At 37.7% G+C, this 14083-nt stretch overlaps 1 protein-coding gene across 1 annotated transcript in view; it reads left to right on the top strand.

Moving 5' to 3' along the window:
• Positions 1–9729: 9729 nt before the first annotated feature.
• Positions 9730–14083, top strand: part of LOC130046555 (E3 ubiquitin-protein ligase rnf213-alpha-like) — a 62879-nt gene continuing 58525 nt past the window's right edge. Inside the window, exon 1 of the mRNA XM_056141869.1 lies at positions 9730–9838. Coding sequence (XP_055997844.1) covers positions 9730–9838 — 109 coding nt within the window. The remainder of the gene's footprint in view (positions 9839–14083) is intronic.

The following is a 14083-nucleotide window of genomic DNA, read 5'->3' on the forward strand; positions in this document are numbered from 1 at the left end:
AGCACAACAAATGAATTTTATTGTGGAGCGTCTACATGCTGATGAAAATTAGCCATAAATCATTAAATTTTCTATTAATTAATACGAATAACAAAACTTAGAAATGTATGTATATACTAATCCCTGTACATAGATCTATGTATTTTAATGATATATCGGTGTTTTCGGTAATTACCTTGTGTTTTCGATGTTTCCGCTAATTCCATGGACCGATCCTATTCTATTTCTCACGTGTTAATAATGTGTTCTATTTTGGGCTCTGAATTATAAATAAGCATATTCTATTGTATTTTACCCTTAATCTAATTGTTAAACTCAGTCTTATGTACTTGTTATTTCAAAGTTCTCAGCAAGAGGTGAATGCTTCGATCTAATTTCATTTAACAGGAACCGGTGTTTTAGTTCATAATAAGATCTAATATTACAAGTCCTTCTTTTCATGAAAATTTTAACGTTTTTCAAATTTCTCAATAATTGTACATTAAAGGTGAATTATAGAATATCAGAGCATCATTCAAAGTTGTACCTCCTAATTTAAGTAGTTATTGTGTCCCATGATGGACGCTATGTACAATCCCCCTTTTGGGGACAAATAAACCACAGCTAAAGTTCACCCCCTCCTCCCAATGGTCGGGACAAAATCTGCACTGTAAAATCGATGGGCAGCAGTAGAATTATAAAGACATGAACCTAAAAAACTAATTCAAAACTTCCTTGAATCTATATTTCTCTCTAGAAATGAAGTAAAGATTATGATTATCATTTTTTTCTGGGTTTCTTTTAACCTCTAAAAACCCACGGGATGAATGGTTAACCTCTAAAAACCCACGGGATGAATGGGAGATTGAAGGGAGGATGAGACATTAAATGTGATTGGCTGTTGGACGTAGCTTAAAACAAACATGGAACCACTGGTAACAAGATAGGCTTAGCGCCTATAGGAAGCTTTGAAAGCTTTGGAACTGAATGTGTTTTCATTTGCACGCGGAAGCTTTCGCCTTCGTAACTCCAGTTTCTGATGACTTCACAATTGTCTAAAATTCTTGACAAGCAACAAAACCCATGATTTAGATATTTTGACTAAAGTTTCAAAATCATAAATCGCGTGTGGATGGGTGGGTAGGTGAGCTGTGTATCTCCTCCATCCTTCATTACATGTGTTCATTTCATAAGTTATCAGTGCAATGTTACATTCTTACCATTCAATTATACTATATGTATATATACAAGAAGGGGGGTACCGGAAGTCCTGTCCACAACCACCTGTGCAGTGCTCGAGTTGCTTATTTCAAGTCAAAATGTTTTTAACTTTTACACTGATAAAATAAACATGATTTGTAAATATGTTGATCAGTTCTATGCCGAATAATGTTTATACAATAGAGGGTCAACAATATAATTACTGTACTGTAGCCAATGGCGGATTTAGGGGGGGGGGCTGCTAAATTTTTCAAATTTAAGGTAAATCGGGGTATCTTGTTTAGAAAAATGTACTTAACGATAAAAGAAGCAATAATTTCTTGATCCCGGAGAAGAATCAAAAGACCAACGCAGTATAACATGAATCACTCTACTATTCAATACTATATTTACTGTTTATATTGCCCGTACATGAACAATTCTACTATTCAATACTATATTTACTGTTTATATCGCCCGTACATGAACAATTCTACTATTCAATACTATATTTACTGTTTATATCGCCCGTACATGAACAACTCTACTATTCAATACTATATTTACTGTTTATATCGCCCGTACATGAACAACTCTACTATTCAATACTATATTTACTGTTTATATCGCCCGTACATGAACAATTCTACTATTCAATACTATATTTACTGTTTATATCGCCCGTACATGAACAATTCTACTATTCAATACTATATTTACTGTTTATATCGCCCGTACATGAACAACTCTACTATTCAATACTATATTTACTGTTTATATCGCCCGTACATGAACAACTCTACTATTCAATACTATGATATTTACTGTTTATATTGCCCGTGCATGAACAATTCTACTATTCAATACTATATTTACTGTTTATATCGCCCGTACATGAACAACTCTACTATTCAATACTATATTTACTGTTTATATCGCCCGTACATGAACAACTCTACTATTCAATACTATATTTACTGTTTATATTGCCCGTGCATGAAGAACTCTACTAGTCAATAAATTCAACACATATATCTATCAACCCATCCCTCCCCTACCCCCACTTCCTGACACTTATCTCACTTGTCTGTGGCTAAAGCAAGGCCAAGTTTGACTTTACTTCAACTTAAAATGTTGTTGTTCATAGATTTAATATCAATATAAATGAAACCTAAATATAGGTTCCGAATCTGTATATTTTACCTGAATAACTCTGTAAAACTTGTTATCACTGTATGTATGTATGTATGTATTAGTTACAATTATTGACAGAGGGTCCCGGGGGTTATCCTGCATCAACCAAGAAAATGAAAATTCATGATCCTCAACTGATCTATTGGTGATTGTTTTAGAAAGCGTGTATAGGGGAAATGAGTAATTATTTTTTATTGTTTCAGTAGAATAATTCCAACATATGTACAACAGTTCTGAATAAAAAATTTGAAAAAATCATTGTTTGAATTTTTAGTACGTTTTATTTCATTTATTATTAACACGGTGGTGAATCACGTGACTATGGCATGATCTATGTCACATTACTTATATTCTTTTTTACATTTGAAAGATTTTCTCGGGAACAAATTCATATTGATTAAAATGGTAGTAGAAGCAGAGAACATTAATAACACAGATTTTTGTTTTCAGTCAAAAACACACAGGCACTTGTTTCATACATGAGTCCCCCCTCTTTAATTATTAAGGAGGGGGATTCATGTATGAAACAAGTGCATCCGAGATCTATATTGAGTGCGCGAGACATTCGAGGAGTTCCGATTGGGGAATAGGGGTGCTTGCACATCGGAAGGCCTCGTGAACCAGGCTAGGGAATAGGGACAAATGGTGACTGTCGTAAAACAAACCAATAGTGAGGAATCCTTATCATAAACCAGGAATACTGGCGAATGGTGACTAACGTAGAAAAAAAAGAAAAAAGGAAGGGTAGTGTTTTAAAACAAACCAGAGAGGATAATATTGGTAAACAAACCAGCAATACCCACTAAAAAGATGTTCTATCAAAAAGATAAAATGTTTAATATTTCTTCTAAAACGTCAAAATTACATTTGAAAATGACACCTAAATTGTGCCATGAAAATGATGTCATGACAACGCTTATTTTTGCTACTTTACAGCATCGTATAGTTCTGTACGTTGATACAACATTGTTAAAACCCGACTTCTACAGTTCTGACTGAAAGCAAAACTGTCGAATCTGTCAGACATTTAAGTTATACAGGGCGACCAACGGTGCTCCATGTAATTAATTAAAAGTCATTATTTAGACTGCGCAATTATCATCTATCACTGATTCATCATTACCTTCAACTGTATACATGGTTATTTTCGGCCAGCGTTATTTTTGCTTTTCTACACATTTCGCCTCGTTTTCACTTCGCCCAGACAAAGTTGTGTTAAAAGAGAGATACGAGAAAAGTCTTACATTCGCCCACTGACAACGGAGGTGAAAGGGACGAAAATAAATTGCGGACGAATAGTTTCCTGTATACAGTAACACTCGTTAGAGTTAACCAATAGTATGCGCATGTCCCCCATCATTCCCTGAGACCAAACCAGCGTAAATATATAGTGGTAGTCAATGTACATGTGATGATACAATATAACTAACTCAATCAATGCTGGGACATAAAATTGACGAGGGCAAAAAATCTATGACAGAGAGGGGTGGATGGTTAATTTAATATATACATGTATACATGTATAAAGGCCATTGAATATCATTTGAAGGTAATATATGCATACGTTTACCGTAAGGAATATTCTTTGAAATATATATATTGATAATAAAAAGAAGTATAGGGATTTGTTAATAGATCCGCCCCTGCGGTGGTGAGGGATGTGTCTGTTGGGTTAGGACCTCGTTTATTTGCTATGAAAGTGGGTATCATTAGGAAACCTCGTTCAGTTAACATGTAACAGTTACAATGTTTGGGCTACAGTCGGGGTTCCTTAATACATGCAGAACTGATAAAGACCATTGTAACATAACTACAAACAGGTAATGAGAGATAACTCGAGCAAAACCTAATACACAGTATTTAATATTAGAGCTATTAAAGGGACTGATTCACGATTTCCCCCAAAATTTTGTTTTTGACTTTTAAAGAACAAAATCTACTGTCTAATGTGTTTGAAAGATTTCACATGAAAATTAAGGTTATACATTATCACAGAAGTTTTAGAGAGTTTATTATTTATTTTGTAAACAAAGATTGTGGTATGCTATTGTTTACGAAATTTTCAAAAGAAGTGGATATCGATCTAAGTTTATTATATCTTTCACATTTCAAGAAATTTTGGTGTAAAATGTGTCATCTAAAAGTTAAACTTTGTGACTATGAAAAATTAAGATGCATTATATTACAAAATCAATATTTCACTTGCTTAATTGTTTACATAAAAAGACTCGAGTCTTTGTTTACATCACACAGATTTAAGGCTAAAATATTGCTTTTATTATTGCATTCAGAAGTTCAAACTTTTGGCTGTGAACATTAAATATAAGTTATATTTTTAATGTTTAACATCAAAAATGTAAAATATTTTCATAAAAAATCGTGAACCAGTCACACATAGTCACAATGGCTGACATCCTTACAATTTAATTAGAGCTATCACATCATGATAATGGCTGACATCCTTCCTATTTAATTAGAGCTATTAAGGAAGGAGTAACACATCGTCACAATGGCTGACATCCTTTCTATTTAATTAGAGCTATCACATTATCATACTGGCTGACATCCTTATTATTTAATTAGGATTATTTTAAGGAAGGAGTAACACATCGTCACAATGGCTGACATCCTTACTATTTAATTAGAGCTATGAAGGAGGGAGTAACACATCGTCACAATGGCTGACATCCTTACTATTTAATTAGAACTATTAAGGAAGGAGTAACACATCGTCACAATGGCTGACGTCTTTCCTATTTAAATAGAGCTATTAAGGACGGAGTAACACATCGTCACAATGGCTGACATCCTTACTATTTAATTAGAGCTATTAAGGAAGAAGGTGACAGATCATCACAATGGCTGACATCCTTACTATTTAATTAAAGCTATCACATCATCATAATGGCTGACATCCTTCCTATTTAATTAGAGTATTAAGGACGGAGTAACACATAATCACAATGGCTGACATCCTTTTTATTTAATTAGAGCTATTAAGGAAGGAGTAACACATCGTTACAATGACTGACATTCTTACTATTGAATTAGAGCTATCATATCATCATAATGGCTGACATCCTTATTATTTAATTAGGATTATTTTAAGGAAGGGGTAACACATCGTCACAATGGCTGATATCCTTACTAGCTCTAAAACTTCATTGTTATTTCGGATTTCAAACGTTTCGGTTGAGCATCACTGAAGAGACATTATTTGTCGAAATGCGCATCTGGTGCATCAAAATTGGTACCGTATAAGTTTTACATTAAGGAAGGAGTAACACATCGTCACAATGGCTGACATCCTTACTATTTAATTAGAGCTATCACATAGTCTGACGTCCTTACTATTTAATTAGAGCTATTAAGGACGGAATAACACATCGTCATAATGGCTAACATCTTTACTATTTAATTAGAGCTATTAAGGAAGGAGTAACACATCGTCACAATGGCTGACATCTTTTGAGACACAAAGGAAAAAAAAATAGATATCAGGAAATATAAATTCTTTGTCCTTTTAATTGTTCCGCAAGTCCGATTGTCGATTTGTAGATCGTAGCTAAGGTTATATCACCATCATTTGTTTTTGTTCTAGGTGACTTAATTTACTAAAATTTCATTTTTCACTAAATACGGTAATCATGAAAGTTTTCGATTTCAGAATAGTTTTGTTTTCCATCCACAGCAGTTCTCTAAGATTTGTTGTACATCCATAAATATTTACATTCCCAATGTTATCTACAAATTAATTGAATGAACCAGTATCCATTTCCTCATGAATGTGTTGCATGCAATGCATGTATGAATACAGATAAATATAGAGGTAGTCTATGGATATGAATATACAATATATCAGGTTTTTCTCCTGAGGGAGGTTTACCTCATCTGGTCTCTGTCTCCGTAGCTCATCGGGTATCGTATCGGGTATCTGTCTGTTGCGTCCATATCAGTCCGCATCAGTTATGCAAGTGACACGTGGCCAAGCTTTGCGCAAAACCTGCGCACGGCCTTCGTCATCCTAGAACGGATTACCCCCGTCTACTACATTCCCCCTGTTTCTTCCGACAGGACGGGATCCACAGCCTACGCCGGCATGAACGTGGGAGTGATGTTTCAAATGGGCGACTAACACCTACCCCAGAGGTAGTCCGGGGTAAAACCAGTTAGGCAAGGCTGAAGCCCGCCAGAGAAAGACAACAGGGCGCAAACTCTTGTCTAGAAAGGATTGAAGGACAGTCCAGGTTGTATCCAGGAAATTCGGGTAAACCAAGGTGAAATCGACCACCTGCCAGGTACAACCCAAGGCGCTGGAGGGACCCTGGTTGTTGGCGGTACTGAACATTCCTAGCCCATTCCACCATGTGACCGAGCAGGTGTCGGCTAAGTTGTCCCTCTGCTTCTAGAGTCCAGATCTCCCAATCAATGTCCTGCAGTGCCCTGACCGATAGGGGTTCTCCTGGGTCCCACACGTTCCCTGTGTCAATCGTGTGTTCCAGCGCCGTAAAGCCACCAAATTCAAACTTTCTACAGGCGAATACATCCTGAAGCTCTGTCATCAGGTTTTCTAGCCGAATTCTCTCATCCAAGCTCAGTTCCCCGGAAAAGCAATCCAGCAAGTATCTCAGGTGTTCCAGTACATAGACCAAGGAACAAACTCCCCTATTCAGGTAAGGCACAGGTACATGGTGTTCTGACTCAACTGCAGCGTCCTGTACACTTTCTTCCTGCAACGTTGCATTCCGATCCGGGGGGTTCATCTGGTAACCTGGAAGGAATTTCTTCTAACATGGTAAGTGTGAGGTATATTCTGACTTGTAGGCGCTCGGTAGAGGCCAGACCTATCAGCGTCTTCGGACGATGATCGAGAACCACCATTTGCCTTTGGGACTGCAGAGTGATGCTGTGGCTGACGGTCATTTCTAGTGGAAGGAGTTGGCGGTACCTTGTGCGCCTCCTGACCTCTGATACCTGGACACTACCTACGGAAATGTCCGGCTATGTCGCACTTAAAACAAGTCATTGGAGCCCGTCCTGGAGTTGCATCCCTCGGCCTGGGTGAAGCTGGGCGAGGTGCCGGTGAAAGACCCTGGGACCGATCACTATCGTTTACTCGACGCTTACGGCCATTGGACAGTGAGGGTTCTATAGCGTGCCATACGTACAGTGACACGGAACATCCGTTTTAAGGTCATCTCCGAGGACCTGTGACATTCACACCTGATGCCGAGCGTTTGGCAATGGAACTGTCACTACCTGTTTTAACGACTTGGGTCTGTCACGGCCAGGATTTGAGCCTCGGCCTTCTGCATGCGGGCGAACACTTTAACCTCTAGACCACCGCGGTGGTTAAACTTTCAGAGGATGTCTCTGAGACTGAGGATGGGTGGGGTCTGCAGTGACAGAATGTAATAGTCGCTGGCGTATCTCCAGAAAGAAGCAGAAGTTATCATGTTGCTCGTCAACCGTCCACTATTGAATGCGGGACAACCTGGCAAATTGATTTCCCACTTGCCTTGCCATCATAGCGTAGGTCCTTGTATCTAGCCTTACTGTGGGTCTGAGGGACAAAGGCGTTGGCTGTGATGGCGGTGCCTGCGTGGGATGAACTGGAGCTGCTGGAGCATACGGGTAGGGAGCAGCTGCTACCCGAGAAATTGCCTCGGGCGCCTCTGCCCTCTGGGCCGAAAGAAATCCCTGCACCCCCCCCCCCTCCCTACATCCTTTCCAGGTTAGACAGGCTGGGCGTAGTGAGGCACTGAGACAGTCGCCGGTGACATCTTGGATCCGCCATAGCACTCGGTGGGGGCCGCTGTTGACATCAATGGTTCACCATGTCCTCTGAGTAGGGGGCGCAGTTGACATCAATGGTCCACCATACCCCCCCCCCCAAGTCGGGACCGTGCGACAGGTGAAGCTCCCGGCACCTAACACTGGGCGCGACGTCCGAGGGTCCTGGTCGTGTATTTGTGCTTGGTTCATGAACGGGTGCACAGTTGTTTGTTTCTCAAAAGGTTGTCGCGTGCCCTGGCGCCTGTGGCTGCATGGGAGGGGATACATGATACACTGGCGTAGCGTGCTGCGTAAGGGACGTCCCTAGGGGTGGGGATTCCACCGACTCCCTCATGGGAGTGGTCCAGTCACGGTTGATAGGGTACTGGACTCCAGCACCCCCATACATGGGTGTTGCAGTATCAAACGCATGATGTGGTGGTACGGAAAATCTAGCTTTATTCCCTAAACTCAGAGAAATATATACCCCTAAACCATAGGCAGGTTATGTTTTACACATGTATTATGGGAGATGGTGGGTAGGGAGTAGGTATAAAGTAAAACTTCTGGGCATGGGTTTGTGCTCCTGAAGCGGAAAGCTGTATTTCTTATGTTATCTTTATTGCGAGAGTTATCGCCCTTGTCATTTTTAATTGCTTATTAGACATACTCAAATAAATATTTCATGATGGTTAGTTTTGAATTAAAGCACATACAATTATAATCATTGTGTGTTTCTATAGTAGATTCTATAAAGATTAGCCAGTTTGGGTATGATTAGTATTTTGTTTTAATTTATAAGTAATTATACACTACGGATCATTATGGTACTGCGGATATATAGGATTCTTCTATACGATGGGTGAAAAAACGGTTCTAGAGGTAAAACTCGACAAACCCTGTAAGGTACGGTGAAGTGTGCGGACTTCCCTACTTATATTGTACGTCTTAGTAGTAAGTGTGCGGTCATCCCTGCTTATAACTGTCAGAGTGTGGTCAAACCTGCTCTGAATTACGCATCTCTTAGCTACATGTGTGCGGACATCCCTGCTTGTTGCTGCGTAAGATCTGGTGTGAGGACATCCCTGCCTGTCTTGTGGTAGAGCTCTGGTGTGCGGAAATCCCTGCCAGTGTCTCTGATTAGAAGCGGTATTTATATAGTGATAGGTGTGCGGTCATCCCTACCTATCACTGCGCAAAGGGCAGGTGTGTGGACATCCCTGCTTGTCCTTGTGGAAGTGCGCTGGTGTGTGGAATTCCCTGCCAATGCACTTGTTCGCTACCAGTCAACAGATCCTATATAGGCGCAGTACAACTGATTAAGTCTGCGCATTGTACATATTTGCAGCATCTCAGGGCTATCCGTTTCTATCACGGGTACGAGCCCGCGGGAGTTCACAGGCAGTGACCTCCCTTGCACGTTACACTCCAAATTCACCCCTACTCCAGTTATCTAACATCCCCCATCTAAGAACACTTGGGGTATCATTTTCAACCGGAAACCCCGACGAAACACGAGTAGACTGATAATCGCCATCCCCAGTGGGTAGTGCATGGGTAACATTGGAACCCCGCCCAACCATGGGCAGACCCTGGAGTGTAAGAATATCACAATCCCCTAACTCAGGTTACATGCTAACTGAGGGAACAGGATCCCCAGTCTTACTGGAATGTCTCCTAAAAGCCTTGGGTACATTACCCCTACCCTCACAGAGGTGATAGGGGTATCTAGGTCAACGACCACGTAGCAGGCTATCCGATATATTCTCTCGGTGCAGCACGTGTCAGATTTGCAAACAATTTAGCATGCCAATCTTATAGAAAATTCACTATCAAAATTACATTTGAGTGGCACACTTGCGTATTTATTACTTTCTTACATTATAGTACTTCTTGTAATTCGTGAAACGATGCATAATATTTTGAAATAAACGACACGTGTAGTTACTCACGTCAATTTTCGTCTTTGTATATGGCGTACCTCGGTCTCAGCAACCCGATTATGTTCGGCAATCATCGCTCCCATGTCCGTGTATATGACGCAATGGCGGTCTAAACGTAACGCTCATTGTAGGTATGCTTTCAAACAATATTCCCTTGTTTATTTTGCTGATTTTTCTTCTTCAGATCTTGAAGATTATATTAGTTGTACCGATAGCTGTTATTTGGTGCATACACGCATGTAATTGAATTGTTGAAAAAATACTGTCAGTTTCAGCTTGTAATTGCTTTAGTAGAAAAATTCAGACCATGTGTCTAGGAGTAACCATCCCCTGGTGACCGGCTACACTCGCTTTGAACCTCATATGTTGATCATGTAAACGGAGTAATCCCTGGTGACCGGCCACACTCGCTTTGAACCTTATATATTGATCGTGTAAACGGAGTAATCCGTAGTCAAAATCAGTGTAAAAAGTATTGCAAAATAAGATAGAATTTGAAATAAAGCACCCGTAGATACAGCTATTATCTGCTCTACTGTAATTTCATAGTCCTCTGATATCGAAGACTAACCTTGATCTAACTCTTACACAATAAGAACAGCAGCACGCATCGTTTCTGTTTGTCAAAAATGTATTGCAGGTATATTCGTTAGACTGCAAATAAACAGAATTCATCCTTAGGATAGTATATTTACCTCGATATGTAAAATAGCTTTTTAATATTGATTAGCAGGCTTTGTTATTATTCTAAAACACATATCTATCATGAATCTATGTTTTATTGAGGTTTTCCCTAATACATGTACTCGCTCTCAAAAATTTATTGAAATAGCATGATAAAATTGAAACATATCCACGAAATCTACATATTTGATTATCTAAGGTTGTTTTGAATGGTGAAAGCACCATGATGTATGATATAGATATTTTTTCTCCGAAGTTTTTTGCTTATCTACTGACCTTCTCATACACTAAATCAAATTAACAGAATTAAAACTTCCGTGTAGATTGCAAATCAGTATAAAGCTACTAGCAATTACATTATACGTCATTTGCTTTTTCAAGCAGCCCGGTGCATGGTAAGCTTCTAATACTAGACTGAATTGCGCGAAGTAATGCGTTTTTAATTGATTAAATAATTTTGATGTTTCTTGTCACCTTATCTAAACAATTTTAAAGAAATTGAATAACTATACTTAAATGCACTTGGAATATCTAAAAGTTTGTTCTAAGTGTCAGAGCAGTCGAAAAATCGCAATGTATTAAATTAATCTAAATTTCTTGCCAAAATAATATATCTAAATTATGTTCTTTGAAAATTTTAACGGTACATTTAAAAATATTAAACAGAGTTATAATTTTTCACAAGAAAATCAGAATGTTTATCTGAGTCTTATAGGCATGTTTTATTAGATATTCATATAATTCCGGGAAAAAATTACAAACAATCGCGTATAATAATTTAGAACTTGTATCACTCGTTCGATCTTGAATTTATACTTCATATGAGATACTTTCACGAGTCATTGAATAAATTCTTTGATGTAGCCACCCGCCTATTAGGCATAGATTTGTAAAACACCAACTTAATAGAATCCGTTTATAGAGTTTGTAGGATATATCTGTAGAGGTTTTTAAGTCGCTACTGTCTGATTATTTCAGTATCCTCAATACTCAGTAACACATGTAATAGGACTCCTATTCTTTGGACTTGTAGCGGGGGCATGTTACAATGTGTATTATTAGTGTGTAAAATATATATCGACTAGTTCAAATTATTTTATCAATAGTCTATGAGAGAGAGAGAGAGAGAGAGAGAGAGAGAGAGAGAGAGAGAGAGAGAGCATACAAAGAAAATGTGCCATAAAAATTCCTGTATTATACCGGTACACTGTACATGCAGGTAGGCCTTTATATTTTTTCTATTATAGATTGGTTGCAAAAATTATGAATGCTTTTGGAGATGGTAAAAATCAGAAGAAGAAAAATTATAATATCATACAAGAATGTTTCATGTACTTAAAGACTGCATTGGAATATTGTAACTCCGACAAAGGCAATGTTAACCGAAGCAAACCTAAAAGAAACAAGTCGTGCAAACAAATGACAGTGTTCGTATACTTTCCCGAAATTCCTGTAAAAAACGAATGTTTTACTGGAATGTGTTTTTATTGTCTACATTCAAGTTTCATATGATTTTTTTTAAAGTAGAAGACTTATATAGGATCTGCTTCCTGCCTAATCCTATTATGTTATACATAATAAAACACTGTTTAAATTATTAATATGATTTTTATTTGATATTTACATTTCCTTTGGTGTCTCTGTAATGATGAATGCGCTACAGTTGTAAACAATGAACGTATGAAGCACGCCTATATCAACGGTTGGGGATTCCGAGGGAAATTATCGTACTATGCAGATATAGCAAATAAATTTTATTTTTGAAAATTCATGAGGATATTAACTACAATGATTCACGGCGGCATACTTTTCATGAAGTGTAAGACACCTCATGACGTAACCAGGCGTGAAGCGTCACAGTTTATCCCCTCATGTTTTTCTAATATGATTTTTATATCTTAATTATGAATCAAAATCGTTGGTAATTGTACACATTTGAAATTGACCATCTCTGAATTACGTTGTTTCTGCAACCTCTTTTGAAAGGTTTAATGCTTTCGCAGTATTATGATCCACGTGTTTTAGGGTCCAATTTTAGTCAAGACCCATTGACCCATAGGTACATCGGATACAACCAGCAGTCAAACGTAACGTCATCACAATTGGAGTGACGAGCGGTGAGAAAATTTCGTTTATCTTCTAAAACCAGATAATGAAAATTATGGTGTATTACTTCAGAAAACAATTAAAGCAAAATATGTTTGAACCACTGTCTTATTACAATAACAAAATTCCAAAATTTAATTATTGATCGCAAATGAAAAGTGATGATAGTGGTCACTGTTTTAGAAACAAGGCTAAATTGAAACTTAAACTGTTTTTCGGATTACAGATCATGCATCCTAGTGATTTAAAGACGATGCTCTATTTAATATGTCATACGAAGAGTCGAGAAAACTGTAAAAATCATTGTGTCATTTATGAAAAAGGCTGAATGATATTCATGTTCTTTATATAAAACAAAATGACATCACAAGACCTATGGCATGAAAATCGTATTTAACTTCGAACAGACTATCTTACATGTATTTTTATTTCATAAGTTATGTTTTAAGTGTGCACACGGAGCAATGCATGGTGCAATGTATTTTGTCTATATTATCTAAACTTGGGTTAATTTTGTTTCATTTTATCAAGACCGGTTGGCTGGTGTTAATCTGAAAGTCTTAATCACTAATGTACACCTGACGGTGTACAAAACAAGTTGAATGCTACTAAAAAATAAGAGATAGATTATGGAAATATTTGATTACGTATGCACATTACGAAACTGATTGACATTGGGACTGGATTTCAAAGTCTATTGAATTAATTCATGATTCAAATGTCGACTCCTAATCTCTCATGTACTTGAAATTTGTTCTCGTTACATTTGTGAAATTGACGGTGTTTATCAGCAAGATAAAAGGCTTTGGCTATTAAGGGGTATGCCCCGAAAAACGCACGTAACATTTGTGATTTTATCAGCTAGTAAAGGTCTATACAAACAGTAAAATCGGTAAACAGTTCACACCAATTAAAATTAATATAAAAACTGACATGAACAATTCCAATACATGGCTGCATCAATAAAATGCAAATTTGATACCCCCTCCCTAAATTTTGAACTTTTTGAATAAATGATCAAATTTATGCAAACTGTAGTAATAGAAGAGGGATAAGGACGGACAGCTTGAAGAACATCTTTACTTTATGCTAATTTTCAAGGACAATAACATTATAATACACCTTATATAGAATTGGTTCCGGAAATAAATTTATGTCGAGAACTACTGGAACACAGAGCACCCAAAAAACCAAATAAAATA

Source organism: Ostrea edulis, chromosome 6 (genome assembly GCF_947568905.1).
Source record: "Ostrea edulis chromosome 6, xbOstEdul1.1, whole genome shotgun sequence".
NCBI classification, from domain to species: domain Eukaryota; kingdom Metazoa; phylum Mollusca; class Bivalvia; order Ostreida; family Ostreidae; genus Ostrea; species Ostrea edulis.